The 18355-nt window shown below is 38.2% G+C and overlaps 1 protein-coding gene across 1 annotated transcript in view; it reads right to left on the reverse strand.

Moving 5' to 3' along the window:
* The window catches only part of LOC306880345 (kelch-like protein 29), a 265920-nt gene that overhangs the window by 76221 nt on the left and 171344 nt on the right, over positions 1-18355 (reverse strand). The window contains exon 6 of the mRNA XM_079433828.1: positions 8438-8576. Within this exon, the coding sequence (XP_079289954.1) occupies positions 8438-8576 (139 nt within the window). The remainder of the gene's footprint in view (positions 1-8437; positions 8577-18355) is intronic.

An 18355-nucleotide genomic window follows, 5' to 3' on the forward strand; every position in this document is an offset into this window, starting at 1 on the left:
ATTTTTTATGAAATTCATTAGTTTAAAAACAAAAATATGATCACATAAACAACTTCAAGCCTTTTAGTAATACACTGTCTGCAATAAATAAATCATTAAAAAATGAAAATACAGAGAGCATATACAGTATAAATATATAAAGTGTTTAGAAATGTCTTGCATCATAGCTATACTAATTGTTGTTTATCAATATAATAATATAATATAATATCAATAATGTATTTTTTATGAAATTCATTAAAAGACGGACATATTTAAATATGATTGCAAAAACAACTTCAAACCTTTTAGTACTACACTGTCAACAACAACAAAACAGAACAGAGTATATATAAATATATAAAGTGTATAAAAATGTCTTGATAAATCTTGCAAAATAATGTGGGAGGCAAAACCCAAAAACCTTTTAAAGGTCTCCTAAAAACAAACCATTTACGTTGTTCCGACCAGGAATTATTTTAACATAAAAGGAGAAAAGAGTCTCTGTTATCTACAAAGAAAACGGTTAATGATTTCTGCTATCAAGCTCCAAAAAGCATAAAAGTAGCCCATATACAACTCACTGCACTATATTCCCAGCTTTATGAAGCCATACATTAGCTTTGTGTGATGAACACACCAAAACTAGTTACCGGAGCTCATTTGCACTTATTCGATTCAAATCTCAATGCAAAATACAACCATAAATGCTATTTCAATCTGCAAACAAAAAGATTTCGGTTTGTTTCCCTCAGAAAATTACTGCATGGCTTCAGAAGGCTTATAATATAGTGCAATCAAATGGAGCAGTTTCACAGAGCCTGGCAGTTCAAATCATCCACTTTCCCTGCGACGAAAACAACGTTTCTTGCTGAAAACAAGCTCGGAGTTTCTGCCGAAGATCTCCTTTTGTGTTTCCCAACGGAAAGAAAATAACACCGAGACACGGGGGGAGTAAACGACGAACTACTTCTGGAACGCGCGTCTGAGAGGATCCCATCGTCTTGCACTATGGGCTTTACCACAATACTTTTTGGCAACAATGACTTCGACAGCGCACGTAACCTGTTGAAGCCGACTAAATGAAGCGCGAGGAGCCGAGGACACGCCGACGGACAGGGTGAAGACGAATGGAGGAGGGTGTAGTGAAGAAGACAGAGTCAGAGAGAGAAGAAAAAGTGAGGCAAGAGGACTTTAGTTAGTTCTGCCACAGGAAGCCAGCAGCCATTCTTCAGGACCATGACTGGATCTTTGAGCGTGACCCCCCACCAAACCTAAACAAAGACCCCGTGGCCCTGTGCATGAACATAGGAGTGCGTAGGGTGTCATTAGTCTCCACTGATTGAGTACTTGAGGGGGGAGAAGGACAACTCAAGAGGACAATGTGCAATTACGCCCCTGGAACTACAGCTGAAAAGATTAAGAACGCCACTCCCTCCTGAAAAGCAAAAAAAGCCAGAGTTTGTTATTTTTGTCCTCTCTAATTGCCTTGGCGGTAGGTTTTAAGATAATAGAATGGGATGTAGTCCTGGGTTAAGTTATGGAGGTGATAGAGAAGAGAAAAGGGGGGACAATAAGAACGGAAAAAGACAGAGGAAGAAATAAAACAAAAGCATGTTCATCAACCAGGTCAATTAGTGCAATCTGAATCGGCTAGAGTAGCAATTTGCTTCGTCTGAGCACTTTTATTATGGAAATCACTCTGGCTTTGGAGAGAGGTGCATATTTATGGAGCTGCTGATTGCAAGCGTTGTTTTTCAGCAAGATGGAGAGAGGGAGAGAAAGCAAGCGAGGCAGAGAGAGAGAGAGAGACAGCATGTCTGTGAGAGATAGAGCAGAGAAAGTGTTTACAAAAATGAGCATCTATTATTTTTCTCACTTAAAGTGCCATTTTTTCAGCATTAGCAGCCAACATGAGGATGAGGATGATGGGAGATGGCCACATGGTGCATGTGTGTGCAAACGGAGATTATAAATTAGCTGGGGACATCCAAAAAAACTGCTGGCTACTGTTGACCCTAACACATTCAAACACACACACACGGAAAAAAATCTATTTAAAATATCTGGAGCTCATTTTCTCTGTCTGTTGCCAGTAAAGCATGATCAAACATGAAAATAAAAAGCATGCTTGATTAATCATAATTATCCTCGTTCATGTACGTTTCCAGACAGAAATGGCTAAAGCAGCATGCTGGCATATATATATATATATATATATATATATATATATATATATATATATATATATATATATACACATATATATATATATACACACACACACTGCATATAATTAAAATACTATACAACATTTTATTATTTTATATTAAAAAACATTTTAAGACCTGCATATTTATTATACATCATTAACACTATATTATTAAAATTATATTCAATTATAATAACTATTGCAACAATATTAAACATATATATAATATGTTCTACAATTATATAATTTTTTTTAAGACCTGCATAAATTTGCAGCAAAATAAGACTTCAAGACATAAGACTCGGGATTTGAGTGTGAGGAAATCGGATTCAGATTTCTCTGGCTGTATGCTACAGATCATTTCAGCTGACAGCAAACATCCTGCAATATGATTAGGAGTATTAGTTATACCTCATTTCATCCCATTTCTGCTTGCCTACATGACAACTCAAGTAAAATATGACACAGCTTACCCCACTCTCCCCTATTTTGGCGTAATACTGATAATACTAATACAAAGTCTGAAAGAAAAATCTACAGATACGACCGAAAAGCACGACGGGAAAAGGGAATAAATAAAAAAATAAGCCTTTTTTTTTAGAGGTTTTGAGAGAAAATTGTGCCACAAAATCATTAAAGCATGAAATATGAATGAAGGAGCACACTGTGGAACTTCATTACTGTATATAAACTTCAACCCTCCGCGCAAAAACAGCCAGAAAGTGACTTTCCTCTAGTGCAGGAGGTAATTGTGCCTTCATAGAAGTCGACTGTCACATCCCATGGGATTAATGATCTCCCACTGTTTTCCGAATGAAACCTTGCTACTTCCTCGCACTTGTAACGCCACATCTACTGTAAAACAAACGTGCGGTCTTATATAAATAAATAAATCAGAGCGTGGTGTCAAAGCTACTTTAAGCTAGCCAAGTTTCACATTACGCACATACGCTGACGGCTTGCCGCAGTTGCACTACCCATAAATTAAAGTGGCACCGAGCATACTTATTGAAAATCCGGAGGGGAAAATGGAATTACTGAGGGCAATCCGTCTCTGCGCTCCACGCGGCAGATGCTAAAGGGGAGGGTAATGGCTGAGGCCGAGGGGAAGCGTGTGTGCACATTTAGGAGGTGCATTATATCCTTCAGGTGGCATGTTCTCTCCTGCACCCCTCAGACGAGCTTAATGCGCGAGCGTAAAAATAGCATGTGGCTCAGGCAATAGCGAGGAAAAGGAAACATTGTTCAAACCCGTAAATGAGGGCATGGTGAACTCATGCGATGCGATTGAGTAGATTGTTAAATCAAATTGTGTAAATAGGACTTAGAAATCTTCCAACCAAAAGCATGCTAACGTAACATCAACTGACACTAGATTTGTACAAAATTGAGAATTTGAAATGAATTGGCCACACCCTACAGGAAGCTGAATTGGTATGGCAGGAAGTGAACTTTTTATATCAATAAAACATTATTAGTGTACGTTTACAAGAAAACGTTGTTTAGAGTGTCCTTTATCTCCCTCACCTATTCGAATGAGCAGCTGAAAATAGTAAAGCGCATACATTTCAAAATAAGAGTCCTGGTGTATTATAAAATGTGTATATAAATTACACTCCCACATTATTTAAATTTAATTTAAATTGAATTTTATTTTTCTATTTTGTTTTATTTTCTATTTTATTTAATTGTATATATTATTTTATTTAATAATGGTGTTTTGTTGACAAACTATTTTTGGAATCTATCTATCTATCTGTGCAATGACAAATACACTGACTATTCATGATCGTAAGTTACAGAAACAATAACATTTTCAGTGCAGGTCCCTAAGCAGAGCTAATCTGCGCACATCGCCTGCCAAAACATGTCTCCTTCAGTCTGATATCAGACTGAAGGAGACCAAACAATCACGCAAGGTCCTCTGTCAAGCGCAAGGTCTTAAAGGGACGCTTGTGTGCGCTCGACTACAGGGGTCCGATGTTTAAGAAGACAATCGTATCTTTCCCTAAGCAGCGAGCTCCTCTGTCATCTAGAGTCCCTATAAGCGTTCTGATGAGTTGGCTGCTCAGGTTTTTCTGTAAGGCGACTGGCATCTATCCAGAGTACCTGCGAGAGAGTTTCTGCATTCAGTTGAATAGAAGGAAACAGGCAACTTTGAGACAGAAAGTGCAGGGACGACGAGTCCTGGCCACTGGACTGAGCTTATGAATTGTGAATGTGAAAAACTATCAACTGTGCCAAGAAGAACGAAGGGCACCTGAGGACAGTCACTCACACCTCAGACTAGCTAATGTATAGCGAGTGTCAGGGAGACTAACAAGCTTAAAAACAGCCAAGCTACTGGCTACATTTTTCAATATTGTGACAGTAGTGCAAATGTTTACAAAAAGTTCATATTCATATTTTGGAGGTAATTGTGCTAAGCTAAGCTATATTTTGGATAACTGTTGTAATTATGTTACACTGTTTTAGCTAAGAACCAAGAAAGCTAATGAAGTGAGATTGGATAGATTTAGGCCAAATACATTTCACATCTTTTCTGCAGTAAAATAAATAGAGACAAATGGTACTGTTAATATATATATATTTAAATCAGTTATATAAATTAGGTCTGTTTCAGTGTAATTGCTTAAATTTAGATTTAAAAATCAAATTTTATATATATATATATATTGTGACGAGTCGGCTGCCTCCCCCCTGTCCATCATCACCACCCCGTCCCGTATTCGCCGCCCTTCACCAGGCTCCCGACGGGAGTGGGTGTGTGAGAGAGGAGGGGCGCTGAACACGCAGGGCTGGCGGCGTGTGATGAGGCGCACCTGACGTGAATGGAGCCTCATCACCGCCGCCGTTTAAACGCCGAGCGCGCCTCTCCTCGAGAGACCGGTCTCTTCCCCGTGCATGCACGCTGGTGTCCTCGTGGGTCCAGGAAAGGGAGCGTAGAGGGAACTACCTGCCGCCGTCAGAGACGCGATACTGCACCCGCGATACGGCCGTCGGGCAAGGACGCCGGGCCGTGGAATCCCGTCGAGCACCCGGGGATGAAGGAGTTGGACGAAGCCGCCACAGAAGCCGCCGTCACCCGCGCCCCGGGACCTCCAGACGGGAGCGCGTGCGGCCGCCGGACTCCGCCCCTTACCTGGACCCTTCCCTCCTGAACACTGCCCTCCTTCACGAGCCCCGCAGCACAACGAGGACACCAGATCCCTGTTTATTTTGGACACTTTTCCCCCTTTGGACACTTTATTTTAAATATTGTTTAATAAAAACCTCTCCGAGGCTTGACGCCACGCCCACTGTGTCTGTCGTTGGCTCCTCCCGCCACAATATATATATATTATATGACCCTGGACCACAAAACCATCTTAAGTCGCTGGGGTACATTTGTAGCAATAGCCAAAAATACATTGTATGAGTCAAAATTATCGATTTGTCTTTTATGCAAAAAAAATCATTACAATATTAAGTAAAGATCATGCTCCATGAAAATATTTTGTAAATCTCCTACCCTAAATATATCAAAACTTAATTTTTGATTAGTAATATGCATTGCTAATAACTTCATTTGGACAACTTTAAAGGTGATTTTCTCAATATTTAGATTTTTTTTGCACCCTCAGATTCCAGATTTTAAAATAGTTGTATCTCGGCCAAATATTGTCTTATCCTAACAAACCATAACCATAACCTAACAAACCAATGGCAAGCTTATTTATTCAGCTTTCAGATGCTGCATACATCTCAATTTTTTTAAAAATGTACACTTATGACTAGTTTTGTGGTCCAGGGTCACATATATATATATATATACATACATAGGGCAGGGCGATATGGCCAAAAAAATGATCACGATAATTTATTTCATATCAGTCGATATCGGTAATTATCACAATAAATGTCAAATCTTTGTTTCTTTCAAGTTTAAAGCCAGAATTTTGCTCCAGAGTGAAAGTTGTAGAAACCAGACCATTCATTTTCCTTAACAAAAGAAATATCTAACTAGAAATTTTTTTTTTTAGTTTCTGCATGTTCTAATGAGTGATATTGTTTCAAATCAAGGAACAGGTTTGGGTTGTAATAAAAATAATATCATCACTTTTTTGTCTCTTAGAAATGCACATTTGATAGTAGCTTGAGTTAGGATACACCGATGCAGAGGTCAATTTTTGTTCATTTTTAAAATCAGTAACATCTGTAAAAATTGTAGCAACCTCAGTTTTATAAAGTTAAATTTATTCTGACCAAGTTTTTTTTTTTTTTTTAAGCATTGGTCTCCCATAGTAGCATACATATAAATCATGATAAACACAGTTAAAACCACATATATAACACCTCAATACCATAGTAAAAGTATAACTATATGGTTTTTAGGTAGCCTATTTGCATGAAAAACAGTAGTCTAAAAACATTCAGTGTAAATGGACACATGCTATAGCTTAATCCCAAATACTTACACTATAATTATATACCATTACTCCTGTAATAAAATTCTATGTGATTATCCCACATTTCTGCCACAATACCATGGTGCAGTGAATGTTATTAGTACAGTAAATCCATGGTAAATAGCCTATGGCGGTGTGTAGATATACTGTATATATATATCAATAAATATATAATATAATATATATATATATATATATATATATATATATATATATATATATATATATATATATATATATATATATATATATATATATATATATATATATATATATATACATATATATATATTTTCAGTATCACATTTAAGCACTCAAATGTCTGAGGTCAGTAAAACTTTTTAAAAATGTATTTAATAAAAATACCATAAAAGCATTAATATTGTGAAATATTATTACAATTTTAAATAACTGTATAACTTGAATATATATTAAGATTAAGAATTTATTTCTATGATGCAAAGCTAAATTATTCAGAAATCATTCTAATATGATCGGTGATGGCGCAGTGGATAAGACACATGCCTTTGGTGTGAGAGACCCGGGTTCGAATCCACTGTGAGACACCAATGTGTCCCTGAGCAAGACGCTTAACCCCCTAGTTGCTCCAGAGGCGTGCGACCTCTGACATATATAGCAATTGTAAGTCGCTTTGGATAAAAGCGTCAGCTAAATGAATAAATGTAAATGATGATGTTCTGCATAATAAATATTGATTATTATTATTATCATCCTCAATTAACGCTTTTTGTAATCCATGTTGTTTCAAAACAGCTTTACCAAAAAAATCATGCTTTACTGGAAAATAAATGTGGATTGTCATTTGTTCTAATTTCTCTCTCTCTCTCTATATATATATATATAAACATTCAAATATAGATTTTTATAAAAGCTGTTGCAGTGACAACTACGTTTACTTTAACAAAACCACGACCCCTCCAATAATTTTTAATAAAATTATTTTCAAATATGTCAAAAAGTTTAAATTTTGTGGGCTGTTCAAATAAAGAGTAGCTTGTTGTTTATAGCTTCACAAACAATGAAAATGAGATCAAAAACACACACACACACACACACACAATAAATCTATCTGCAATGCTGCCAAAAATATTTGAATAATAAAATTCTCAAAAAGTGATCTGGCAATGGATGTAGAAGAGTGTAATTTGGAAAGGCGCAGCAGCTCGTAGAGAGTAAATACAGTAAATGGCTCTGACCTGTGAAGGTAACGATTCTAGAGAAATTTGCTCGGCTCGTCTCATTGTTTGCGACTCTGAATGCGGCTCCTACCATTCAATGCACCCACCGTGAATGTTTAACATATGAATGGGAAACTTTTATGCCCTATGAAGACCATACGCTTGCTGATAAAATGGCTGACAAAGCTCATCCCATAGTCAAAATGACAGATACCACATTGCTTTTGGAGCACACTTTCCAGAATGCACAACATGGTATTTTTGGGGGATGATTTGAATGTCTATTGTGATTTCTTTTTAAGATCCCTCAATCATGGAACACATTCTCTGCTTTTAAAAATGGAAATTGATGTTAATGTGTTTTAAAATGGGGGGAAGAAAAGGTTAAAAAAAAAAAGAAAAGGGTTGACCTGTTCCCCCAATTTAAGATACATTAATTTAAGCGAAACGGTGAATGGCTGCTGGCCCTGTGATAGAAAGCAAAGTCTTCCTACAAACCTGCAAGAGAGAAACAGAGGGAGGGGAAAAAAATGACACAAATGCGCCCTACGAAAAGAACAGATTGGATCAACGGCTGGTGGGAAGGAAGGAAGGCAAACCTTTTCACCAGGTCCTTGAAATACAAGCTGCAGGAAGCTAGAACATTTTGGTGGACTTCAAACTCTTTGCCTTCAACTATAATTTTCAGGTCTGTAAACTCTTTCTCTCTGCGCTGCTGGTTGAACTCCTTCAACATCTCTGTAGAACAAAGAAGAAACAGACAATGCCAAACATGTGTTTAGAATTCAGCTTTTTTTGGAACAGATGCAACAACAAAAGCAGAGAGTGGCAAATATTACCACAGCGGCACAGATCAAAATCGGCATTGAATAAAAATGCAACACTTTACGGACACATTAGAAGCAAAATAAACAATGCACATTAGACATCAAGCAGAAATTATTCAGATTAGAAGATGCAAACACGCAAGGCCATATTTCACAGTTTTAGAAAGAATAAAAATACCCATGAGCTGGAGAGGAACTTCCTGACCTATATGGGCCAGTATCAGTGTGCACAATACTGGCAAAAATTCAAAATACATTTCCAGCATAAAATATTGATTTATTATCATATTCCTCGGGGTACGGTGGCTTTTTTAACAATACTGTATAGGAAAACTGCATTGTCTGTATTTTAGGACAAAGAAAAAAAAACACAAAGCTAGCAGAAATGATGATTAATGTGTGTCAATAACCTAACTGGATCATTCTTTGTATTTCATAATATATTACATTTTCTATTCAACAACCTGGAAGCAACAGAAAAGTTATTATGCTCTCCGATTTCTGAATTATAAGAAACGAAAACAACTGTGATGTTTAAAATGTGATTTTATATACTGCCGTATGGTATTTCGTTCCAAATAAATGCAGTTTATATTCATTGACAAACACCGTAAAATCATAATATCAGCAAAACATCTTGTAAACAAACAGAAAGCTTCAAAGAGAGAGACAAACCTCAGCAGACAATACTTTAAATTCACAAATAGTTTCATCAATACCTTAAATTCCTTAAAAAAATATCTGCGTTCTCTGATCTTCATTATCAAAAACAAGAAAACAAAAGAAAAGCTTGTTTGAAATCACACAGGGGGAAAAATATTGCATTGATGAAAAAGGGAGCGCGATTGAAATTAAATAAAGTGTAAACGTTTATACGGATAAAGTGCAAAACATATGTACAGTATATAAAGATTTGCAATTTAAATTAATATTCCTGCACATCTCGTTGCCTATTTGGCATGTTTACCAGAATTATGGGAATATTCACGCACAATCAAGTCCGAACGCAGAGAAAACAAGCAGCAGATGTAGACGTGGACTCATATGTAAATAGGCAGATACCGAGGCAGAAGTCCAAGGAGACCAGCAACGGAAGCAAGCCCCTTTAATGAGGGTCTATAAAGTGATTCTGACAAGCGGACCTCACAGAGCAACTCCAACAGAGAGCCAGCGTAAGGTCAACGGCTTCAAACACAGCAGCACAACATCAGCCATCTTATCTCTTTATCAAAACCAGCGGCTTTCTGTTTCACAATTCGTGACAGCTACTGTACGACATATTTCAGCTGTTAATTACACTCCAAAAATATTCCCCGTTTTGACACACTGTATTGACAACACGTTACACAACTCCTTATGCAAATATGTTATTGCGGCTAAATATTCTCAACTGATTCACCATCGGCTAATTCACGCCACTTCCTCAGCTCTCTTGCCTGTTTACTTCCACAGCCTAATCGTCCAAATCTGTGATATTTTTATGAACAACAGCTCGTGCTGAGTGAATGTGTCTCTTGGTTGATTTTACAGCCTATACAAGTCATTTATTTGATCTGGCAAAGCAAGATTTTAGTCAAAATGCAACATGTAGTCATCATTTGGGAACAAAGGCTGGTGGAGACGTTCTGTAAATATAGAAAATTACCTCAATTTTCATTCTTATGTTTCTGATATAGACCATAAAGACAGCAAGCATCAATTTAAACAATTTAAAGCATTTTTACTAAACAAAGCCATGTTCTACAGTATATGGATGCAACATAATTCATATTCCTTTAACTACTTATCTGAATTACTCATAAAATCACGGGACAACTGTGAAGATCCGACAGCAGGGAGAACGAAACAAATTATTAGAAACAATGCGCTATTTCAGAAATCAATTTGATCTGCAGCGCTAAAGCAACAGCATTGTAACCACCGAAATGAACAACTACATTAATGCAGCGTGCACACAAACACACACACACACACACACACACACACAACAATAATGAGAGCCTTGAGCCACAGCGGCCACTTCAGCAATACAAAACCAAACACAATGAATCTCAGGGCCGTCTAAAATTACACTGAAATTACAAAGAAAGCAGCTGATTTACTGATGCTCCAACACTGAGGCCTGGTTGTTTACGGTTCAGAATGAATCAATAAATAAATAAAGAATAAATTAATTAAAAAATGTTTTAAATGGAATTTTAATTGCTAAAAAGCAATTAAAAGCCCACAGTATATTACAGTCTGAATTATAGTTGACATGCAAAACATTTCATAATATAAAGCCATTCTGAATAATTTGCACATTTCTTGGGATTTATCTGACAATTTAAGCTATATTAACTAAATGCATAAATATAAATGCAAATTATATATATACATATTACAATATAAATATAATTTATATATTTAATTTTAAATTCTGAAAAAAACAACAACAAAAAAAACAGTTGTGCTTTTAAACACACTAAAAGGAGATTTTTTTAGTAAGATATAACCATTATTACATTTTTATAACAGTTGTTTACGGTTCAAAATTATTTGATGAACAAAGAAAAAAACTATTTAAGCAATTAACAATGCTAAAACTTAATGCAAACTTAATGCAAGATATAAACATAGATGTATTATTTTGTAAACAACAGCAAAAACTGGTTCTAAACCCTTCCTCTGCTAATTAGCAATGCCAAAGCTGACAGCAGTTCTCTGTTTAGAATTTAAAAAAAATCTTTGAATAATGTAACTGCATGTGCTCCATATTACACAGGATTTAATGTGGCGCAGCATCGGCTTTCACCTCCAATCACCTGCTCTGCACACAACACCCAAATCACCAAAGAACGCCAGTGAAAGAGCTAGACAGGACCAACTATAGTTGTCAGTAAACAATGGTTCACCCGCAAGGTCGCTGGACGCGGCAGAAAAGCTGATGGAAAAGCTAATTATGCGGTGCGGCCCGGGGTCAAGGCTCACCGAGAAACACAGATCATTAGCACGGGCCACCAAACATCACATGGCAGATGAATTCTGAGCTCCTCTGCCCAACCTGAGAGGGACACGGAGGTAGTGGAGATGATTACGTGTGATTTGATGGTTTGAACACACGCTGGAAATTACAGAGTGTGTTGCGCATGTAATGGGAAAATAATTGGCTGTCTTGCAGAAAATGGTGCAACAGTAACCTAGTTTCTTTGTTGGTGCTGAACTAATGCTAAAATCTCCATCCAGCCCACACGTGGATGTTTCTGTAGGTGTGTGTCTACTGTAGCATGCGGCGGTCATGTGGAGGGAGGAGGAAACTAATGTAGCATGAAAAACAATCCTGAGAGACAACATTAACACGTCTCATAAATGTATAGGGTTCATGGTCAGGCATGTCTCACTCGCAGGCCATTAGCCGTGTCGCTCTCACCTCTCACCTGATTGGCCTCTCAGCGGAGTTAAACAGCCAATCAGCAGGTTTCAGTCCATTAACCACAAATAAACAGAGAAAGTTCAATAATCCAATAATGCACTGTGGAGAAAAACACAGACTCTGAGCCATTCATTCACTGGGATGTCTGTCTGTAATACGCCACATTGCTTCTAAAGAAAATATCAAATTAAAACAGACGATAATAATAATAATAAAATAATACAAATAATAATAATAGATTATTAGTGAATAAAAGTATTCATAGAATAAGTATTTATTAAAAAAACACTGTTTTACAGTTTCCTCACTAATAAACAAATTAATAATAATTATTAACAATTATTTGTATTTATTGTGTATTTATTTATTCTAATATGCTGATTTGTCTGAATTATCAATTATCGCTAGCACTAAGCTATTAATATTGAGTATTTACTGCTTGCATTTTTTTGTGTGAAAAAAGAACAGCATTTATATTGAATTAAAATCTTTTGTAATATTATATATGTTTTAATGTTACTTTTGATCAATGTGCATCAGTGCTGAAAAAATGTATTCATAAAATACATATTCAAGATTCAAGATTCTTATTCGTCACATACACAATTACACAGAGTATAACCAGCAGTGAAATGCAAGTTATTCATAAAAAAAGTGTATTACGGTTTCCACAAAAATAGTATTCAGCAAAAATGTTGATAATAAGGTTTCACGAGTACCAAATCAGCATAATTTATTAATAAATGTATGCCTCTTCATAAAAAAATCCATATCTAAATCCACATTTAATTTCTAAATGTTTATTTATTAATCTCTCCGGTAGTGCAGATGATTAGAAAGTGTGCAAAATTTCAGTTTGTATTTTATTTATATAAAAAAGCCACAATATGAATAAAACTACACTGAAAGAAAAATGACTTTTTTTTTCTTTTTTTGTTAATTAGAAAATTAATTGCATTAATTTCATAATTAAACTCATTTAGTGTCATTATCCCCCGCTTTCACAAACAAGGCTTAAGCCTAGTCCCAGACTAAAACGTAAGTCTGAGCTGTTTCAACTGAAAGAAAATTACACTGACTGATCTTAAAAATGTCTCAAGATGGACAGCAGTAATGTTTTCTCTAAGGTACGATTATAAAAGAACTTAAATGTCATAATTGAACTATGGCCTAATCCTGGTTTAGTCTATGAAACCAGGCCTATAATATGTGTTAAATAAATCTCAGAACAGATTTTAATAACCATGATCTGATATAATAAGTGCAGCAAATAATTCAATTTGGAAATGGTAAGGTCACCGCTTTGAGCTCTGAAAAAGCAACAGCAAAGATCTAGAATTCAATACGTCTCCAAATCAAAATGGATATCAATGATTTTGTCTGTGATTAATTTTTTAGAAATACAGAAAGCACAGAATCTTTTGTATTAAAAGAAGAGGCTTCAAGAGTCTAGCATGTGAGAGCGGACTAATTGCAAGGCCGAGACGGGAGCGAGAGCTTACTGTACACAGCTTTCACTGACACAAAGACTTTCCAGCGCAAACAGAGCCGCTTCAATTCAATTCAGCTGCGCTGGACGATGAATGGACGAGATGAAAGGGGTAAATAATATAATGGCCATTTAAGTGCATTGGAAAGATGGACATGAAATGGCCCAACAACAACCTTTTGATGAGTTTTTCAGCTGCATTATTGAGCTATCCTAAGGTTCACTGGGCAGCTCGTGTTTTCCAAAATGGCAGCTGCTAAACACGCGGATTGACTCGTTACATCGGTACGCTGGACCAATCCAAGCGTCCCCGAGAGGGGTGTAAGGAGGATAAAAATGACTTGAAAGCAATAGGTAAACATTTATTCCTGTTTCCACGGTGTAATAGGGCATGTCAGAGCCATTGCTATGGCAGATACCGAGGGAGTGAATAAAAAAAGACATCCAATCAGAAGCCAGTAAAGTGTGTCACCATTACAAATAATACAAAAACAACATTTGGGGAAGAGTCCATTTGCGAATGCATGGGAGGGGAGGACGATTTATGAAGCAGTGCAAAACAATCCTACTGAAACCAAGCCTGGATAAAATAGCTTACTTTAGCATATAACATCAGCAAAATATCTCAGATTTGCTTTTGAATATAACATTAGTAAAATATCTGTCATTATTTTTGAACATAACATCAGTAAAATGTTTATGTAATGTAAAGTGTAAAGATTGTAACATATTTGCTTTGTTACATTCATGTTTTATGAAGCATGTATTGTATACCAACTAAGGTAATACTTTATTTTAAGGTGTCCATAATACAGAGTAATTACCTAGTTAAGTACTTAGTAGTTTCCGTTGTACTTACATGAAACAAAATGTACTTACCATGTTATGGAACAGCCTGTACTTAGTTTGTAATTATGTAGATGTAATAGGCAGCTACTGTTACACATGTAACAGACCGAGTCTGTTACACAGCTACTTGTACACTTAAGTACAATCTTGATACACTTTATTTGAAGTAGCTTATGCCTGTGTAATATTGTGTAATGTAATTAGAAATGTATTACATGTATTTTAGCTGTGTACTGGTGGGTTAAATCAAACTAAGGTGCAGCTGGATAAGGCATACAGTATAGATACACATGAAGTACACTTAAGTACAATGTACTTACTTTTATAATTATGTTGTATAAAGTCTGAAACACATATGTAACAATCTTTTGGTTACATAAGTAGCTGTGTAACAGACTCGGTCAGCAGCTGCCTATTACATGTACATAATTACAAACTGGAAGTACAGGCTGTTCCATAACTTAGTTACATGGTAAGTACATTTTGTTTCATGTAAGTACAACGGCTACTACTAAGTACTTAATTAGGTAATTACTCTGTATTATGGACACCTTAAAATAAAGTGTTACCCCAACTACATTATCAGTAATTGCATAAAGCTTTAATAATCAAATAAAATAAGTTAATGCTCTACATTAACATGGTGAAAATTGCCTAGTTTTAACTTATTCAATGTAAAATTGATAAAAAACAAAAAACAAAAACTCTAATAAAAAATTTAATAAAATAAAATAAAATAAAATACAAACATGTTAATGCTCTACACTATTGTTAAATTAAGTAGTTTTAAAATTGTTTAAAAAAACAACACAAAATAAAATAATAAAAACTTAAAGTTAATGCTCTACATTAACATGTTAAATTGACAGCCCTAGTTTTAACTAATTCAATGTAAAATTTTATTAGAGGAACACAAAAATAAAATAAAATAAAATAACACAATAAGGTTACAGATCCCTATTCGCTTTTCCCTTCTTCTTTCTGCTTTGAATAGCGGCAGATTCATGCAGCTCAGTGGACTACTCCTGTTTCTTTCCAGTTAACTATCCAGGGACATGTTACCAGCGATACTGAGGCAGTGAATCTGTGCTGTATGCCTCACTGGACAAATGATCCTTGGCCTCGTCTTATACAGGAGGAGATGCCTGTCAGGAGTCTTTGCTCTCGTCTCCAGAACCCAGAGTCCAAGACCAGCACAGTGTCAATTCATGCTGCACGTTGACACACACACACACACACACACACACACACACACACACACACACACACACACACACAGATGGCCTTACAAAAACAAATCTCCAGCGGGCTAACAGAACAGAGGTGGCAAAGGCCACCAATAAAATCCATCAAGGTTACTGTGGCAGCAGCAGGGTTGTCAGTGCGAGTTCAAAGATCACGATCTGATATACTATCTGACTCGCAGAGCTGTAATGTGAAATATATTCCCTGACTGCTCAGAATAATGACAAACTGCTTCTAAAGCTACAACCTCCATAAATACAGCCATGGACATACTAAATAAATAAACTCTGGTAAAACCCAGTATATAAAATAAATGAACCAGGACTCCAGGCTCAACTCTAACCCTATTTTATTACGTTTCATCTTTACAGATAAATAGAAGCACTCAATATACTTAAGTCAAATATTATCTAATCAACCGATATTAAAACAAGAAGAATCTCTGGCATTGGAAAATTGCTGAAACCACAAATGCAAGAGGCCTGATGGGTAATTTAAAGCGCTTCTGCAATCTCGTTTGAATTCATCTCGTTTAAATGGGGTTATTTCCATCTGTCACAGCTGATCTGCTTTTCCTCCCGGATTAAACTTTATAGATTGTGACAAAACGCAGTTAGTGATGACTGTACTACACAGAGGCAGAAAGAGTCTCAGGCTGATCACCAGCATGGCCATGTGTTCCTCACTGTGAGCGTATCAGCTCAGAAGACACAGAGAATACTCTTAGGCCCGGTTTCACAGACAGGGCTTAGACTAAACCAGTATTAGGCCATAGTTGTCACGGTTCGCTCATTCATTGTTTCCTTCTCGTCCTGTACCATGTGCGTTTGTTGTGTGTGTGTGTGGGTGTGGTCGAGCTGTCACCGATCATCAGCGACGCAGCTGTGCCTCGTTACGAGGCCAGCTGCAGCTCGTCACCACACCTCTTAAATACTCATCTGTTTTTCCTGTCCTTTGTCAGATCGTTGTGGATGTTTCCCGTGCTGTCTTTGCGTTGGTCCAGTTCTCGTGTCTTCGCTGTTGCCGTCGGATGTTCCTGTCGTTGTCCCGCGTTGGTTGTTCTGTGTTCCTCGTCTGCCTGGATATTTCATCACCAACACGGACCCGACTCTTCACCTCACCATCCTCCAGCTTAGCCCATCCAGTTCCTGCGTCACTCAGCCCTGCTACATCTCTGTCTGTGTTTTCATCCCGCTACAATAAACTGTCATCTTTTAACCGCGATTGCTTCCTCTTCATTACATCATGACAGAACGATCTGACCTCCCCATGGAAGCAGCGGGTGCCACTGCCACGACGTTGGAGAGCTTCATCGCCAGGAGCAGTGAGCGGATGGAAACACAGGAGGCGAGCCTGAATAGTGTAGGTTGCGCTATTCAGGTTCTAGTGACGCAGGTGTCCGAGCTCACCCAGCAACTCCAGCAGCTACGAGCTCCCACTGCGTCACCCACACCGCCAATTCCCCTCCAACCAGAGCCTCGCCTGCCCGTTCCCGAACATTACAGTGGTGAACCCAGGTTTTGCAGAGTCTTTTTGAATCGGTGCTCGATGCACTTCGCCCTCCAGCCACGCACCTACTGCACGGAGAGGAGCAAAGTGGCTTTTGTGCTGGCTCTGCTTACGGGAAGGGCGGCACTCTGGGGAACGGCGGTGTGGGAGAATCAAGATCCGTGCTGCACCTCGTTCCAGGCACTATCGGAAGAAATGAAGCGAGTATTCGATCGTGCCGTCGCCGGTAGAGAGGCGGCCAGAATGCTCGCCGATCTCCGCCAGGGTGAGTCATCTGTGTCTGACTATTCTATCGAGTTCCGCACCCTGGCGGCGGAGTGCCGCTGGAACGAGGAGGCGCAGTGGGACATGTTCCTGCATGGGCTGGCTGACCGCGTCCAGAAGGAGATCTACGCCCTGGACCTCCCCACCACGCTCAACGGACTTATCGACCTGGCCTTAAGGGTGGACGCACGGCTCGCCAGGGTCGAACGACGCGTCCAGGCCACCCGAGTCCCTGGTGGGTCGGAGAGTCAGCAGGGTAGCGACGGGGACGCGGTCAGCCCCGTCTACGATCACGAACCCATGCAGGTAGGGCGGGCTCGGCTTTCCCGGGAGGAGAAGGAAAGGCGGAGATCCCAGGGACTATGCCTGTATTGTGGTAGGACAGGACACTTCTTGAACAGATGCCCGGTAAAAGACCAAGCCCGATAGTAAGTGTGAGGCTACTATCGGGTGGGATCTCCGCAGGAAAGACCTCACCCACGTCATCTACCCTCCTCCCGGTAAGACTGAGATGGGCTACCCATTTTTTCAACTGTCAAGCTCTTCTGGATTCCGGGGCGGAGGGTAACTTTTTGGATACTGCTCTTGCACACAAACTTCAGATCCCCACAAGACCCCTCACTCACAGTATTTCCGCTCACGCCCTCAGTGGCCAGGAACTGCCCACCATTACCACTGTCACCGAACCGGTCACGTTAATCACTTCAGGCAATCACACTGAAAGCATTTCTTTTATGATCATGGACTCCCCTCTTGCCCCCATCGTCCTCGGACACCCCTGGCTCATTTCCCATAACCCCAAGATTGACTGGAACTTAAACACCATTTTAGCCTGGAGTGATCATTGTCATAAGTCCTGTCTTGTGTCTGCCTGTCCGTCTGTGTCTGTTTCTGTTTTTCAGGAGGAGGCAGTGGATTTGTC

The sequence above is a fragment of the Barbus barbus genome (genome assembly GCF_936440315.1).
Source record: "Barbus barbus genome assembly, chromosome: 14".
NCBI lineage: Eukaryota > Metazoa > Chordata > Actinopteri > Cypriniformes > Cyprinidae > Barbus > Barbus barbus.